This window comes from Falco biarmicus, chromosome 2, assembly GCF_023638135.1.
Source record: "Falco biarmicus isolate bFalBia1 chromosome 2, bFalBia1.pri, whole genome shotgun sequence".
Lineage (NCBI taxonomy): Eukaryota > Metazoa > Chordata > Aves > Falconiformes > Falconidae > Falco > Falco biarmicus.
The window spans coordinates 9,121,974-9,139,595 of NC_079289.1; the positions used below are offsets into that span (position 1 = coordinate 9,121,974).

At 46.3% G+C, this 17,622-nt stretch overlaps 1 protein-coding gene and 1 long non-coding RNA gene across 2 annotated transcripts; one reads left to right on the top strand and one right to left on the bottom strand.

Annotated features, from left to right (window-relative positions):
- Positions 1 to 2,590: 2,590 nt before the first annotated feature.
- Positions 2,591 to 5,442, bottom strand: FZD4 (frizzled class receptor 4). The gene is made up of 2 exons (XM_056328964.1): positions 5,188 to 5,442; positions 2,591 to 4,185 (listed from the first exon to the last, which is right to left on the bottom strand). The coding sequence occupies exons 1-2, from the start codon at positions 5,317 to 5,319 to the stop codon at positions 2,857 to 2,859; spliced, it is 1,461 nt and encodes a 486-aa protein (XP_056184939.1). The 5' UTR covers positions 5,320 to 5,442; the 3' UTR covers positions 2,591 to 2,856.
- On the top strand, positions 4,132 to 16,637 carry LOC130144797 (uncharacterized). Its single transcript, XR_008820244.1, has 3 exons — positions 4,132 to 4,211; positions 10,767 to 10,873; positions 13,300 to 16,637. It is a non-coding gene; the product is annotated as an uncharacterized LOC130144797 (long non-coding RNA).
- Positions 16,638 to 17,622: the final 985 nt, after the last annotated feature.

The following is a 17,622-nucleotide window of genomic DNA, read 5'->3' on the forward strand; positions in this document are numbered from 1 at the left end:
TACAAGCTGCAGATACCCACTCTTCGCAACTGCTGGGTTTTAGGTTATCTGCTATGACTTCTCACTCATACAACCCCAAAGCAGAGCAAGGTAAATGTACATGGAGGAAGACATTTATGGAACAGTTTCATCGCTGCAACAGCTACTTTTGCTTTGGGTTAGCAGTGTCCCCCCAGCTGCTCGGGAAAGATGTTCCTTCAGGAACAGCAGCTGTTGTCTCTCCCCAGCCCACATCCTCCTCATAGTATTTTGAGTCCATCAGTCTTCAATGGAATATCCCCCCAGGTCCCTCACAGGGCCCCACAGTGCAACCCTCATCCACCTCACTTCCAGTGTCTCAAATCAGCGGGGACATCCCTCTGCCACAGTCCACGAGGTCACAGGCGGAGATACAGGGAACTGATAACAAGGTCTACTTAATATTCACTTCTGTATACGTAACATGATTAAAAATGCTGTTTCTTCAATCAGTCTGGACAAACACAGGTCATATGGGCCAGGGGAGTATCCAAACCGTTTCAGAGTGAAGGACACTCCAGTGAATGTGACAGCTTGGCACAGCCCAATACTAGCTTACAAGAAAAGGCTCATACTGCATCCTCACCCCTTGAAAGTCAGCGTGTAGCTGCTGCCTTTACATCCCTCGCCACGCCAGGAGAAAGATCGCACCATGGAGCAGCTCAGCCATCTGAAGATATCCCACTTGCAGAACTCCTTGTCCACAGAGGAATAACCAGATCCAAACACAACACTAATAGTGAGAGACTTGATGGAGGGGCTGAAAAGGTTTGGCTGGTATGCAGCATTGGCCAAGACAATGCTTGTGTGTCTTGAGCAGAATGTGTCAAGTTGTCACTTGTTCTGCTGGAGAGGCAGCCCAACCGCAAAGACTGCAATTAGGGTTTGTTTGGGGTTTGCTGTTTTTTGGTATTTTGTTTTGTTTGTGTTTTTTTTAATGTGCTCTATCACATGTTTCAACATTGACATTGAAACAATACACGCTTCTGGGACAGATTAGTGCTCAGATTAGCCAGAGTTGGAATGAATTGTGGTTTGGGAAGCACATGGGGCACCTGCTTGAAAAGCAGGGACTGCAAAAAAGCAGTGCCTGTTCTCAGCTGCCCTCAAAGGTCGTGCGAGTCGGGGCACCGGGGGTATGCTCCACAGCTGACCAGGTTCCACGCAAATAAAGGAAGCAAAAGTTTAGGGCACACAGATAAAACCAAAGTTCCTTCAAAGGGGTAGAGCATCAGAACAGTGTTCTCTTAAGTGCTTCTGGGATACTGCTGTTTGTGTCACCTTTCTTATTAGCCAAACAAGCCCCCGACACAAGGCCCAAGCTCCCCACTAGCACAAGCCAACGCCTCCTCAAATCAAAAGAATACGATAACTCAACAGTTGCTGTGAAACAACATTATTCACCAACAAGCTGGATCTCTTCTCTTGGGATCCCTTTAAAAAAATTGGAAAGTGTCTCTTGTCGTTCCTGAGAACTGAATGCCTGCTCACATCCTACATGTGAATATACGTTTAAAAAAACTCCATAGCTGTCAGTGAGCAACTGGAGCATCGTTGTGAGGCAGTCAGCTGTACTGCGATGTCATGGGCTGAGAATGTTCTCTTAATTGTAACTGACACACATAATTATACAACCGATCTGTGTGAACATGAGGTTGCCAAGGAACTTAACATTTCGCTTCTCCCCAGACTGGCGTCTGCAGAGATACCATCGCACTGAATGAAATATATTAAGACTTAATTGCTTCACGCAATGGGTCTCCAGGGAGAGCTAGATAAGTTTACTTAGAGAAAACTGGCATTGTTTGAAGAGACCCTCAACTCATTTTTCTCTTTCCTGGAGGAAGGAACACTAAAATGTAAGACTTTATTTAAAGCTATTAAATGCAGCAGAGTAAAGTAGTCTGCTGGAAATAGTAGGAGCACCTGAAGGGACAGGAATGGAGGCAGACAGACAACGACAATCGATGCAGAAGACCATACACAGTCTCCCAGCTCCCACTGATTCCTCTACTTCCAACAACGGCCTTGGGTAAAGCTTTTAAAAAATCAGAAATACTGACAGAACCACAGAATAATTCAGGTGGGAAGGGACCCAGGCAGGCCCAAATGCCTGCAAGGCAGAGTCAACTCTCAATTCAGACCAGGTTACAGATGGTAAAAAGAATGTTTTGAAATTATTATTAGACCATCAGATGACTTAAAGAATCATCCTTACTAATACCTCACTAAATCCTGTTCATCATGGGTAACTCTCAGTCCACTTGGTATTTGTTGGAGGACCTGATCCTTGGCTGACTTGTGCAGCATGTGGGAGAAACAGAAATCCCCAGGGCATAAAGACACAACCCTCGGCAAGCTCTTCCTTCACGATGCTGAACTCGGAAAGAAGACATCTCACTGACATCCTGGGTGCTTAAGTCAGCCCAGAATTTGGCCCCGGACCACCTTTCCTCCATCAGCTATAAGATGATGAAAAGAAACAACATCCCACAGCTGTGGGCTACAGTCCCTCAGCTTCTAAAGACCTCAGTATATTGCATCCTGCTTTTAAAAAAACAACAACAACAGAAAAAAGGAAGATAACATGTTTGGATATTTCACAGCTTTTAAAGCCTCCCAGGGCTTTCTTATTTTGGGCAGCACGGTTTATGGCTATTGTATCTGCAGCATGATCTTTTTGCTGTTTATTCTTTAAGGCTTTTATTTTTCCCCGTCCCCTGGAGACAGGTTGTGTAACCATCTCCCTACTCTACTCCCAACATTTACACGGCAACGCTTACACACGATCAGTCCTTCATGGGACAGCAGTCAGATCATTGGGGTGTCGTCCTTTTCTCATACCACGGTCTCGTTCCCTTTCCCAGGTTTCACCCAACCATCTGCTCTCTTCTCCCGTTTCACTTTCCCTGAGTTCACCAGTCTGTTTGAGCACCTCTGCCACGTGTGCAGAGTTTTGGCTGACCAGATCCACATACCTGATGTAATACCCACTAGGAGGGACATGAAGATTTTAAGCATCTCCACTGCCATATTGGAATCATCTGCCGAATAGCGGAAAACGGCCCAGTTGGAGATTTCGTAGAAATAACAGGCAATGACACACGTTGCTGGGACGGTGTACAGCACTGAAAAGACACCGATTTTGACCATCAGCCTTTCCAGTTTGTCAGTTTTAGTTCCATCTTTCTGGAGATTAGACCTGATTTTAAATAAGGCCACGAGTCCCGCTGCAATGAATAAAGTCCCGATGACCAGGTAGGTAAAAAGCGGAGCGACGACAAAGCCCGTCAGCGCATCTAGGTTCTGGTTCCCGACGTAGCACAGACCGGTGAGCTCATCTGCATCTACTAGTCTCATAATCAAAATGACGATGGTCTTCACCGCGGGGATAGCCCAGGCTGCGATATGGAAATAAGAGCTGTGCATCTCTATGGCTTCGTGGCCCCACTTGAGTCCTGCGGCCAGAAACCACGTCAGTGTCAGAATAACCCACCAGATGGAGCTAGCCATCCCGAAAAAATACATCAGCAAGAAAATTATAGCACATCCTGTGTTCTTAAGACCTTCTTGGATAAGAACAGGTTCTGCTGCCTCTTCAAAATCACAGGATATCCTTTCCCGGCCCACAGTTAGCCTCACAATATAAGCAATGCTATAAATATTGTAGCACATGCTCAAAAATATGATTGGGCGCTCCGGGTAGGAAAATCTGGATGAATCAATCAGGAAGGTCAGGACTGTGAAGGCAGTCGAGATGAAGCACAGACTGGCCCACACGGCCATCCAGATATCCGTGAATTCCTTAGTTGACCTGCTGTAGAGACCAGCGTCGTAGCCGCATTTCAGGACACAGGTCAAGCTCCTCTTCACCCAGATGTACTGATCCGAGTTAGATCCCATGCTGTGGCACTCTTCTCCCGGCTGCAAGGAGGTCTTGCTATGAAGGGGAACCTCTTCGTCTCCTGGGCCCTCCATGCACATGTGGTTGTGATCATTCTGGGGTGGGAACTTGCTGCAGTTTAGACTGTCTGGCCAGGCAAAGCCGAATTCTTTTAAAACGGGTTCGCATCGTCTTTTGACAGAGAGGCACATGCCACCGCAGGGACCGATGGGGATGTTAATCTTCTCTGTGCACATCGGGACATAGACGGAACAAAGGAAGAACTGGAAGAGAGGAACAGAAATCACAAGTGAGTTAGGGGAAAATTAAACAGGTCGATATACAACAAGTTTTCTTCTTTTGCCTTTTTAGCAGTAATAGTTGGTCTTTTGCCTTAAAAAACAGGAAGCAGCATAAAACAAATAAACCAAGAACAATAAAAACAAAGGGGGGGGGGGGGGGAATCACTAACAATGTTGTCTTCTTTCAGTTCAAATGTGGTCCGAAGCCAAAGCCTGAACATTTTACTCCCTTGATCAGCTCCATGTAAATTTATCCCATCAGTTTCAATAACGCGAGTGGGATTTAGGCAGCTCTAAACCTCAAGGGTGCAATTTAGGAAAGAAAAAAAAAAAAACCAACCAACCAACCAATGAAAGCGGTTTCAACAAATAGATATATTTGTTCTAGGCACTGCCTGGATATTACAGCTCGCAAACACACGGAAGAAAAGGCACGTATCGAATCACTTTGGTGTGCCATCCTCCTAGAGGAATGCCTTTTGCTTTTACCGTAAGGTCACGCACCTAGTTACAACGTTCATAAAAACCTCGTTTTCTGGGGTTCGAGTAATCGCAACTCTGCGAGGCGGTGAGGCAGGAGGGCTGGGGCGCCGGCTCGGGACCTCCACCCCAGGAAAGGAGCTGGGGTTGGTGCCTGACGGAGCCCACGGCTTCGTGGGGAGGCGGTGGGGAGCGCAGGGACCCTGCCGGGGAGAGAAGCCCCCGCGGTGCGACCCGCGGGCGGCCCGGGGCAGGCGGCAGCTGCCGGCAGCGGCCCCGCCGCTCTCTCCCTCCCCAGGGGCGCAGCAGAACCGGCGGGCAGCTCCCGGCCAGGACCGGGCAACCGGAGCGGGCAGCCGGGCCACCGCCTGCCCCGCAGCCCCCCGCACCGCCCCCCGCGGGGAGCCGCGTCGCGGGGCTGAGCCCAGGGGATGGGGACGAGGGGATGGGGATGGGGGATGGCAGCCCCCCGCCCGTCCCCGCACGACGGGGGCCCCGACCCACCTGGAGCTGGCTGGAGCAGCCGTACTGGATGAGGGGGGTGAAGGTGGTGAGCTGCAGCTCCGCGTCCGCCTGCAGCTCGTGTCCCACCAGGTTGGGCATCTTGGTGACATTGTAGCCCAGGTTCTGGCACATGGCGATGCGGATGGCGTCGCAACGCCGCTCCTCCTCGTCGCCGAAGCCCCGCGCCCCGCCGAGCAGCCCCGCCAGCAGCACGGCCAGCAGCCGGGCACGGCCGGCCGCCCCCCCCGCCGCCCCCCGCCATGGCCCGAGCAGCGGCCCACCTGCCCCGGCCCCGGCCCCGGCCTCGGCCCCGGCCCCGGCCCCGGCCGCGCCGTGCCGCACGGGCCGGCTCCAACGGGGAGGGGCCGGGGGCGGCTCCGCTATTAAACAGCTTCGCCGAGAAACTGCCCAGGGGAGGGCCGGCACCTCCCCGCGCCCTCCCCGCCTCGCCGCCCCCGCCCCGGGGAGCCCGCCCCGCCGGGGGTCCCCCCGCTCCCCGGGCAGCCCCGGCCCGCCCCCCGCCCCGCGACGCGCCTTCCCCCCTGCACCCTCCGGTTCTCCTCCCTGGGGCCGCCCTACCTGCAGCCCCCCGCCGCGTCCCCCAGAGACACGCCGGGGAGCCCAGTCCGTGCCCCCCACGCCACCACCCCCTTCCCTCCATGGTCACTGTCCCCACCATCCCCCCCCCCCCCCCCAAGCTGGCTCCGGGGCTTCCCCCAGTCCAGCTCCCAAGGACAGGCTGGGCTGAGCCCCCCAAGCCCTGCCCTCACTTCTGGCCTGTCTCTGCTCAACTGGGGGTGCCCAGCTCCCCCCTTACTGGGTTAGGGCTGTTTGGGTGCCCCCCCCCCCCTCCCCCCAGCCCCCTGATGCTACTTCTGGGCTCTAAGCGTTGTTCGAGTTTTCACTGGGGCCAAGAAATCCGGAGGGCACAGCTAGGTACCCCTGGCATTCATATAAATCTCCCTAAAATAAATGTGGACGCAACATTCGTGAATTGGGGGGGGCTGGGTGATTAAGCAGATCTTTAACGTGTCAGCGGGAAGGAGGGATTAAGCGTTCAAGTTCTCTTGGTATTATTTACACCTGTAATAAAATCTGGTTGGGCTGGTTGCGCCTTTAGCACAAATATGTCATCTATTAATGAACTGTTTGTAAAGCCCTTCGAAAATGTTTGTCAAGCCCCGGGTTGGTGACCTCTTACTGTGTGTGTGCATGGCTTGTGGCATGTGCGTGTGCCCCCCGAGCATGCCCACCGCCAGCGGCTCCCGCTCCGTCCTGCTCCGCGGCCCTCGCTTCTCCCCGACAGCCCCCGGCGGCATCGGGGCGCTGAGGCGAAGGCGAACAGGCTAAGGCAGCTCTTCCCTACGGCTCTTTGCCAGGCATGGGATCGTAAAGGACAGCGAGACCCCCGCTATGAAGGGCTCTGTGCTCAGTCACTGCAGGTTCCCCCTCCATGGCTCCATCGGGTTTTTGTCACCTCTGCAATGCGGGCAGCGCGTGTGTGAGCTGTCCCCCGATGCTGTAGGGACCGACGGGCTCTACGTCGGCTTTCCCCTAGCGTGATGGCTCATGCTTGAATTGAGGTTTCATGAGCATAGATGTTTACATAGCTCTCATCACCGTAACACTTTACAGCTAGCTCAAATAAATCCTGCCGCTAACCTCACCAAATCCCGGTGAAGCAGACAAGTAATATTTTTAAACGCATTTAACTTTTTAAACGCAGAGGCAGACAGTGCTACAGTCCCAAGGTCAGGCAAGGAGTCTCCGATGGAGTCAGCAGCTCAACTGTATCTTGCAAGGCCCGTGTTTACTCACAGGCACTGCCGTCTGTAACCAGCGGCGCTCAGCTGCTAATCTGGGCGGGCGATAACGCTGTGAACGCACACGGTGTGCTGCACACGTCTGCCAGGCTGCTCCCAGACCCCTCGAGTTTCCCACCTACATCCGACAAGCGCGGAGAATGGGTGATGGGTGCTCTCGGTACAGGCAAACACCTGAAAGCAGGAGGCAGAGACTCTCCACGGGAGAAGTTTTCAGGGTTTGTTTTTTTGGTACGAATTAGGTAGGGAAGAAGACCAGAGGGAGGATCATAGCATAACCTTAAAAACAATACATCTTTGTCTTAGTATATAAAAAACCTTTTCCTTTGCAGTCTCCTGCTGCAGTTAGGCACCGAAGCAGAGTTTGCTGCTACCGGCATATGGCCTTTGCCCTATTCCCATGAAAAAATTCACCTCCTGCATGTTCAGAAGTTGTGCAGCAAAACCCTCTGCCCATGGACCTGGTCCCCAGAGTCCGTAAAGGGGCAGGGGGACATTTTGCAGCTACAGCGTAGCATGGATACAAGTACTTTTTCAGAAGAAGAACTTCCCCACCCCCCCAAAAAACCCTCCCACGATTGCCTTTTCTTTGAGAACACAAAATAAATATTAGAAAGTGCTACACTGCTGTGTTTGCTTTGGAAAGTCTTTTAGATAACGGGAATTAGTTTTCAAAACAGGAACACTGGGAAAGGCGGTGGCAAATCATATGAGAGGTCAGAGTTGAAAAAAATGGTAATTACCCAGCTTTGAACCTTATGCATATATTAACAGTGGTTGAATGTCACCATGATAAGCAAGTACATTATAGTTTCTTTAAACAGATCGAAGTGAGAACCCTCCCAGATAGTGGGTTTATAGTTTCTTAGATGACTGGGCAGTGTGAGATGCACAAGCCGTGTTCCTTCCTAGGTTATTGCCTGACTGACAGCATTTTATTTTTTTGTAATAAATCTGATTTTGAGGTTGCTTTTGTTAAAGGATAAGCAGCCACCCTGATAATAAGTATTTATTGTGGCCGCCAATAATTACATTTGGTTTCTAGTCTGAGTTATCTTCAGCTTCCAGCCACTGACTTTTGTTCTCTCTTTGCTGGCCAGGTTGAGAAGTCATTGCTGAGATTATCCCCGTAGGTAATGTCAGGCTGTGATTAAGTCACCCTTTGACCCTTCTGTAGTAAGCAAAATAGATTGAACTTCCTGAGTTTCTTACTGTAAGGCGTCTTTTCCAATTCTTTAATCATACTTTGGATTTTTAAGGAGAAAGATCTGACCCTGCTCTTTGGAAAGCACTTGCCGCCCAAACCATCCTTTTACTTAATGTATATGTCCATTAAGTCTTAATGGATATGTCTGAATTAGTAGCCTGCGCACCCCAGGACCTGCTAGAGTCAGCTAGGATAGGGAGGCACTTGCAGAAGGCAACTCACGTAGTAGGAATTACATTAATATAAAACGCTACTTTAATTTATTATCATCTTGTTATTACTATTTCCCCTTTAAATTTGTAGGGGGGGATGTTCATAACTATTTAAGTTATGGGCATATTTTTACCCTAAAAAAAAAAAAAAAATGCTTACCAGCATCTCTCAGAGTCTTCCATCATCTTGCAGCATATCTGAGAAGGTTCAGAACTCTTCTTTGAACATTTTCAATGCATCAGCGTTTGCCTGAACTGTAGTATTAGAACATGGCTCAGCTTTCCAGTAGGAGTGACACTTGTGTCGAACGTGCAGGTAAAATACCCTCCAGTCCTACACAAGATCACCCTGCTCAGACCTCCAAGAACACGATCTACCTCACAGCATCACACTGAGAGGCAGGACTGATGCCTGGTGGGCAGATCTAAGATGCCTTGGGTGACCTGTTGATTTTTTTTAAAAGCAGACAACGCAGTAGGATGTGATTATTTTAACCAAATGTAGATGTCAGGTTTTGGTCAGATGAATTTCACTCTAAAAATGCCTCTGCCTCTCAAGTGACTGTAGAGGGAACCTAGCCCAGAGGTGAAAGCTCACCAAGAGGTGTCTAACGCTGGAGGAGAGCAGTCCCTGCCTTCCTGCCAGTCTCCTGGGACTCGGTGATGGAGGAGATTGATATCCCAGAGAGTTCTTTTGAAGATCTAGGACACAAGTTATCTAAACATGCAGGGTGTTTAAAACATGTAACTTGTAGAGCTGTTTTGGGACACTGAAATGGTAGAATGTATTAATTACTATTAGTTAGCTCTATCATGCAACTCCTATATATTTTCCAGTGTACCACAAAAATATCTGTTGGACACTTCTGACATCTGTTTTGTTTAGTGAGGATTCCACAACTTCCATCCAGTAACGGACTAGCACCATTAGTGACTTCCTCTTGGTCTCAGTTTACATAAAACACTGTTGTCTTTGACCGTCTGTCCATTTGTTTTTGGGTTTTGCTTATTTTATCACACTTTTGTCGTTCCTTTTGGATTTATATTCCTTCAGATCAATGTCTCCTTTCTACTGTTTGACATTTATGCTTGAACGTAATTAACTTCATAATTTTTAGAATTTTATTAAAGATTTTTTCTTTAATTTTTCCATCTATAAAGTGAACTGATTTTTTTAATCAAGACAGATCACTTTATTTAGTGATGGCTTTTCAAGCATCTAGTAATCTATTTCAAATGGATTCCTAATTGCTACTCACATGCTTGATAGAAATTCTCTCCCCTACTTACTTCTGTAGTTTGTGAGGCTGACACTTCTAAAGCAGGAAATATGTCTGTTCCCAGGTTTGCATTTATCCTGCTTTATTGAACCATTCTAATCAGCATTTCAACTGTGCAGTAAGAAAAGTTCAGAAAAGAAAAAGGTTGTTTTGTCGTGACACTTCAAGTGAACATGGCTCTACCTGACTCAGGGAAAAAAAACCACTAGTGCAGTGAGCTGCACGTGCATTTATGAATATATACACACATATACAAATACATATATATGTGAGTCCTTTATACATAGAAACTTCATATATAATACCAGTGCACAAGGTAGCACACAGAGTGACACTGATGTTGAATCAATCAATATTGATCTCAGTGGGGCAGGATGTGTCCCAGACCTTAGAATAAAGTATATAGTATGTGCAAATGTACCTGCCATGGTGCATTGCAGCATCCATCTGGGCCTGATCCCATGGGATTTGATGCTGATGCTCTCAGGATGCTTTGTTTAGGTTTCTACCTCTGGTTCTCCCTGTGAGCCAGCTTGCTTGGCAAAGGGAGACCCAGGAGGTACCAGCAGTGGTGTCCATGGGGCAAGACCCCTGACATGCTGCCAGTCTCTGCTTCCATCCAGACACGCCGGTAACTTCCTTCAATGTACTTTGGTGCAGCTAAGCTGTGACACATAGATCCCATATCTGGATTCACGTGTGTAATTCCTTGCATGCCAACACAGGTCAATAGTTGCTCCATGACCCCTGAAAGTCAATATTTTGGTCTGCACAGAGACCTCAGAATTTGGTTTTACAGCACTGTAAACAGGAAATTTCAGTGCTACTCAATATATGCACCATTTTGAGAAATCCTTTGCATTTAGATAGCATCAAAATGTTTGACAACACAAGATTTTTCTGATTATGTGTGTGGGTTAGGAATCCGGCATGCACAGATGTATCACGCACAATGTTCCATGGGGCACTGAGGGCTTCATCTACTTGTCAGTATTTTTTTCACAGAGGTGTTTCTCTTTCTAGGCTCCAGAATAACTTTAATTCTTTTTTTTAACAGCTCTCCCAAAGCCCCTTTCCTCAGATAATTCGGAGATTGATATACCTCTCCAGCCAGATGAGCAGAACAGACAAGAAGTTGCAAGGCAAAGTCACTGTCAGGATCCGGTGAGACAAAAACGTGCACAAGGGTTTTTTCAGAGTGTAGCTATATTTATAAACTGTACTAAAACACAAACCCATCCAAAACAACCAGCCCTCTTCCCTTGCCTGATTTTGCCAGACTTTTCGGGAAAGCTCTGCTGCAGAGACCCAGCATGCCCAAGTGCAAGAAAATCTATTCCTTTTGGGAAAACTATTAGACTGTTTTGAAAATCAGACCCACAGCAGAGGCAAAATTCAGCCTGAACTTTGGAGTCAGTGCTTCTGTCTCCCAAAATTACTTTCAGTTTGAACTGCTACTCATAGCTTCTATAAAGCTCAGCGATTCGCATTGTGGCTTGAAATTTCCCACACTTGACCTTAGCCCAAGGGATTTATATTTTTTTTTCTGGAAAATTATGAGCAGTTTTCTCCTCAGAAAATTATTCAAAGGCCCTTTTTTTTTAATGCTCAGATAACTCCAAAACAGCTTGGTTTTATAACTTCAGATTTGGCATATGCAGAGTGCAATCCTGAAGGAGGAATGCACTTTTTGTCTCGTTTGAAGAAATTTCATTTCGCAATAGTGAATTAGCCTGAAAGTTTTGGAAATAATAGACTGATCGTTCACAGGGCGTGATTTAACCGTGGTAGAAAATGACAGGCTGAGCTCTTTTTCTCTGAGAGGTCACGAGTCTTGCTTTATAAATACGGCTTAGTTTCCTTTTTGCAGAGTCATCTTCCCACTAAATCTTTCAGCGTCCTGTTTTGCTTTAACTCTATGGCAGCATCGGAGGTTATTTCCCGTATATTTGCTTTCCATAAGCGACTTTGTTCTTGGCTTTTGGTGGCCTTTTGCTTGTTCTATACAGCAGATTTTGCTGGGCATGATTTAAGAAGGACTCTTTCTGCCTTGCATGGCATGCTGAGTTAAACTACTGCTCCTCACTCTTTCACAGGTTGCACCCAGTCCCGGTCCTCACACCCAGCTGTCGCCCACATCACACAAACCTGCTCATGGACACAGGGGATAGATTTTTTTGAAAGCATCCTACAGTGCTTTCTCCTCAAACGGATTACCCCAGAAGTAAATACGCAGCTTTAAAACATTTTAAATAATTGATTTATTGCCAAAGAAGTACACACCAAGTTTAAAAGCACGGGAATTAATTAATTAATTAAATCGGTTAGGTTTTTTAGCTTCGGAAATTAAGATAAGCTGAGATATAAATCCCTCAAAATAAAGAGCTAAGAAGGTGGAATTGCCGATACACTTTGCCTGGTTTGCACTTCTCCAGCAGCACCGCGACGGGCTGGTTTAATCAATCAGTTATTGCAGGGCTGAGGTTGATCTGTGTCATTGGAGCAGCGCAGAGCTGTCAAGTGTGCTGATGAATCTGGCCACAAATCTTAAAATGTACTATTGTCCCCCATTAGAAAGCCTGTGTGAGCTGATACGCTGTGTTTAATTACGTATCAGCCAGTATTGACTTGCAGGGCACGGCTGAAAAAGAACCTTCTTTGTATGGTGTTGGGCAGGCGGTGGGTCATTCTCCTGGGAAGGAGAGTCGGCATCTGCCAGGAGGTGAAGTTCGCGGCATTCACACCGCTTTTGTGGCGCCTGTGAATGCACAAAGGGGGACTGGGAAACCTGTCCCCTTGCTGATAGGGGCTGTTGGCACGAGTCGCATGAGGAGCCGCCTCACGTGCCGGTCAAGTGGCTTTAAGTTATACGCACAACAGCCTTCAGGTTGTTACAGAATCGCAGGGGAGTTTAAATAGGCAGCAATACTTGACTCTCCCAGTTCCAGCTGGCCTGCCCAGTTTGCAGTGGCACTGTTCTTCGCTTTATGGGCCATTTAAAATAGTCCCTGAGTGCTAATTATTTCCAAATTCCAGTCTCCTCTGCAATTTTTCTGATTTTTTTTTTTTTTTGACTTATTAACTGTTATTTTCTCTTTACATGATCACAAGACACACTCCATTTGGGAGCTGGTATAATTATTTCATCGAAGGAGATGAGTTTTTGCTAATAGATTTACACATATAGCATGGATGTAATTGCAAATGATATCTGTTTTACTCTACTCCCTCTTCCAGTATAGTTTGTTCCCTTTTCTCACACAAAGCCACTCTTCCCTAGACCAGCTGTACATGACATTCGTAGTTTTGCTTTTTCTTTACCACTTCCTATACAGTTAAAACAACGCTACACTCATATGAAGATAAACACATAGACTTCATACCAGACAGTGAGAAGGACTGGTTTGGCAAGTCTTTGGCAAACAGGTTTCTTAATTTCTATCCAAGTTGGCAAATTAATCATATGGATTACTGTTCCACAGACTAAAGGACTTACAAAATTAGTCTGAGCATAGATAATGTCATTCACTCTTGTCCAGAAGGCTTTGCTGCCATTTCACCTTTACATTTTGTTCCTTACATGCGTACAGGTGACGATGTGGACTGCAACCCACCTTACCCTATGTGGACATATGCTCTTCCTCTAACTCCCTGGCAGGGTAGGTCCGGGTACTAATTGTTAGAAAGCTGACAAAATAAAACAAATAGCCATGTGATGACAAGGAGGGGTGGTGTGGCCACGAAAGAAAACAGATCAGCTTAGATTGGCTTCAACTGTCAAGGAACCGCACCCTTATTCTTTCCTACCAAGCTGATCCTCACGGTATTTTAGCACTGTACTGAGGTTTTGTTATCAATGGAACAAATGCAGAATTTTATTTTTATTATTGCTGGATCAAGCATTTGAGTATGTACTGATCTTTCATTCTTGAGCAGTATAATTTATATTTGGAGACTGACAATTTCTCTAGTTCCCCACAGACATATAGATGAACATAGAAAATTGCGAGAGCTTATGTGAATTCTGTTTTTCTCAGGCATTTTTATTCCTCAGAGAGACTTCCATGGGGCCAAATTACCACGAAAACTAGATTACCATGATATTTCAGTTCCTTACGGTAAAAGTTCATGTCATTCATTACTGTTGACAGTATACACGCATCCTTGGGGAACTATGAAAAATATAAAAAGAAAACTTCTAAAAATGTGCATAAAAAACATATGAAAAACACCATTTAACTTGAATATTCCCCGGGCAAAACTAAAGCCAATTCTTTTCCGAATACAAAAATTTCAGGCCACAGCTGGGCATAGCGCTGCATTGAAACGTAAGACTATTACTCAGTATATGACATAAGATCACTCCAGATAGAAGAAGAAAACAATTGGAAAGAAGATCAGCACACAAGCCCCTTTGCTCTGCCCACAAGGTGCAAAGCAGTGGGGAGTCAGGCTCCTGACGCAGACAAAGGGCACTGTGTCTTCTCTTCCAGTGCAGCCCGTGCCTGAGGCTGAGACCTAGACTGACCCCTCCTCATTTTAAGCTTGCAGGAAAAGCTCTCAAGAGTGCACTTCACCACCAGATCAAGACCACTGCAATGGAGGACAACCAATGAAAAGGCCATTGATGCTCTCCATGCTGTCCCAAACCCTGCCTCTCCTTTCTATGCATTCTTATCAATGTCTACAAATACCTTAAGGGCGAGTGGCAGGAGGAGGGGGCCAGGCTCTTTTCAGCGGTGCTCAGCGACAACGGGCACAAACTGCAATACAGGAGGTTCCATCTGAATATGAGGAAAAGCTTCTTTACCCTGAGGGTGGCGGAGCCCTGGCATAGGCTGCCCAGAGAGGCTGGGGAGTCTCCTGCTCCGGAGACATTCAGAACCCACCTGATGTGACTCTGCGCACCCTGCCCCAGGAGAACCTGCTTGAGCAGGGGGTGGGGCTAGGTGACCTCCAGACGTCCCTTCCAGCCCTGACCATCCTGTGATGTAGGAGTTGTGCAGCCAAGGGTGAGGTTTTTGGTAGGTTTTGCCATTGCTACGTGAGTCTGCCATTGAACACCACATAGTCAAGGCAGACAGAGAAGCTACTCAAGAGTCCAGATCAGATCTAATGTGACTGCACTGGAGATGCTCCACTCTCCCTCAACTGTCAAAAGAGCTTAGGATGTCTATCTCATTCTTTAGCTGCTCCAAGCAGTTGGGTAAAGTTAAGAGGAACTAACATAAGAGGGTGGAAGTTAAGGACGAATTTATGCAGGAACCCTTGGGCAAAGTGTATGACTGTGGAATAAATATTCTTGATTTCAGCCTGGCTAGAGGATCATTTTAACACCTTTATTGTAAGACTGGCATATGAAACTGTAACACCATGCCACGCCAGCATCTGAATTATGAAAGGATGAACTGGGTCAGAAGTTCATCTTACCAATTTCAGTAAGAAAAAAGCCAGCATTTCCAGAGATCATTTGTTACGTAGACACATAGGAAAAGAGGATTTTAAATAGCCCTTCTAGAAAGTGGTACTGGTAAAAGATGGCTCTGGGGTTTATTTTCTTCAGCTAAAACAAACTGAGATGCTGGATGTTAAATGACATTTATTTTAAGATAACGAGCTGCTGCTAAGCCGTACTGCAAACTTGTACATCTCTTTTTTGGTGTCCTCAATAATTATAGCTCCTCCACACAGTGGTAAAAGCTGTATAGTCTTTCAACCTGGGCTATTCAGTTAACTTAAAATGTTGCTTCGTCACCTGAAAATATGCTTTGCTGCACTGCTTTTACATAAAATCTCCTTAAACAAATGGATGCAGTTCAGTGGGGGTGGGAGTGCTGGGAAGAGATATAACTTCTTGCGCACATTGTGATTTCCCATGTCAAGTTTACTAAAGTTTCGGTATGAGGGAACTTATTTGAAATACGTCATTTGGGTTAATGCTGCTTCGTGGCATTGAGACATAAATTGCACATCCATGGACATCAGGTCATTAACCACCCTTAGCGCCTCATTTTTGGGGCACCATACTATCCCCGCCAGGGCTGTGTAAGTTCCCTTCGGGCTTTTGACCAAAGAGATCTGTGTAAAACATTACCTTTACATGTCTTCTCCAAAAGAAAAAAAAAAAAAAAAGAAGCAAAATTCTTTTATTTTCTATAAATAGGATGTAAAAGGAAGGTGCTTTCCTGGTGTGGGAGGGGAATGTAAAATGATACCATGTCTGAGCAGTTACCTCATCTCCATGCACAGGCATACGCACATGCATACCGAGCTCCAGCCAATGCAGTAAGTTTTCCGCTCTCCGTCTTCAAAATCTTCCAATGTTAAAAACCACCACCAAAATATCAGGAGAAACCTTCTGCGAGTGACATATATCAGCCTGCAAAATGACCCCTCCCAGGGAGCGCTGAAAGCCCTATCATGTTATAAACAACAGTAATTCTTCATGCATGAGGTGCACAAAGCTGGACAAACATTAAATGGTCTGTGACACATGCTGCTGAGATGTTGCTGCTACGCAGAGGCATGGATGGGGATTTGGGCTTAGGGCCCAAAGATCACGCCTATTCCTAATAAAGAATTTACACTCAAGTTCATCTCTTCTAGCTGGGTACTCAGACACCAAGATAACTCCACAACATCTGCTTACAACTAGACAAAACACTGGAAGCTATTCTCTGGAAGATAATATTGCCGAGGCTAAAGAAATAAGCTATTACTTTAAGGCGGGGATTTTTTGGGGAGCTGCAAAGTTAGGTGTCCAACCTATACTGAAATCCAATGGGATCTGAACGTCTAACTCCCACAGGGTTCTCTGAAAATACTGACCTTGAGATGCTACATTTTTCTCTCAGCTGTGCCAGAGGTAGCATGAGGGAAATCTCTGCAGGAGATGTCTGTAAATGAGTTCAGAACTCACCCATAAAATGCTGACAAAGTAATCTGGAGCACACAGAGCCCTGCCTAGTGATGAGTATACCATTTCATTATTTCTGTGTTTATTAAATTTTTTTTCCCATGTGTTGTTTTTGGTTTATCGGCAGTTTTTATTTTGATTTGTGTTTTATTACAATTTACTTTCATTTGCTAGTTCTCAGTCGATTGACGGAGAACAAAAGAATGCACAGTGTAGAACAGTGAAATAATAGTGTTTATTTTCACAAGTTTGGACTGATCAAATAACTCACAAGTCCCAAAGTGGAACCATGCCTGAGGTAGGTTAGGTCATCTCGAGTGTGGGGAAACAAACAGAAATATCCCATTCTTCACTATTGTTTATTATATTTATGCCGCTTGGGAGTTTTAACAATACCACATATATAAAACATTTGTTCTTGCTTTCTGTGCTATTCAGAGTTTTCTCAAGCTTCTTTTTTTTTTTTTTTTTTTTTTTTTTTTTTTTTGCTAGGGACACTGCAATGTTGTTACGCCTTAGTGACTTTCTCAACTGATGTAGCAGAAAAGAAACAGCCCCTAGGAATGAGCCAGAGGTACTGAAAAGGAGGTTTTGTTCTCTGAATGCTTCTGTGTTTAAAAATGGTTCTTTTGAGAGTTTTAACTAGCTCGCTTCAACTTCTTCCCTTGATTCTTTTCCACGTGCATTCAAAGCTCCATCCAGCAGAGAGAAACCAAAAGCAGTCTGCTCCGTTACTGTCTGCTCCGTTACTGTCTGTATCTTCGCAGTCCCGTCAAGTCCACCACTGATTTTGATACTGCCTTCATCTTTGACAGGTGGTCCAAACGAGGATGCCTAAAGCTACATCTGCCTGCCTAAACCCAGCATTTCAAAAGCTAAGGAATCATGGGTGCCTTGTTTCTTTCATTTGCAATTTGAAGCACTTTCAAGACACCTTGCAGCTGAAAATAAAGGCAAAGGGAGCAACTTGCCTCAAAGAGCATCCTCCAAGCCATTC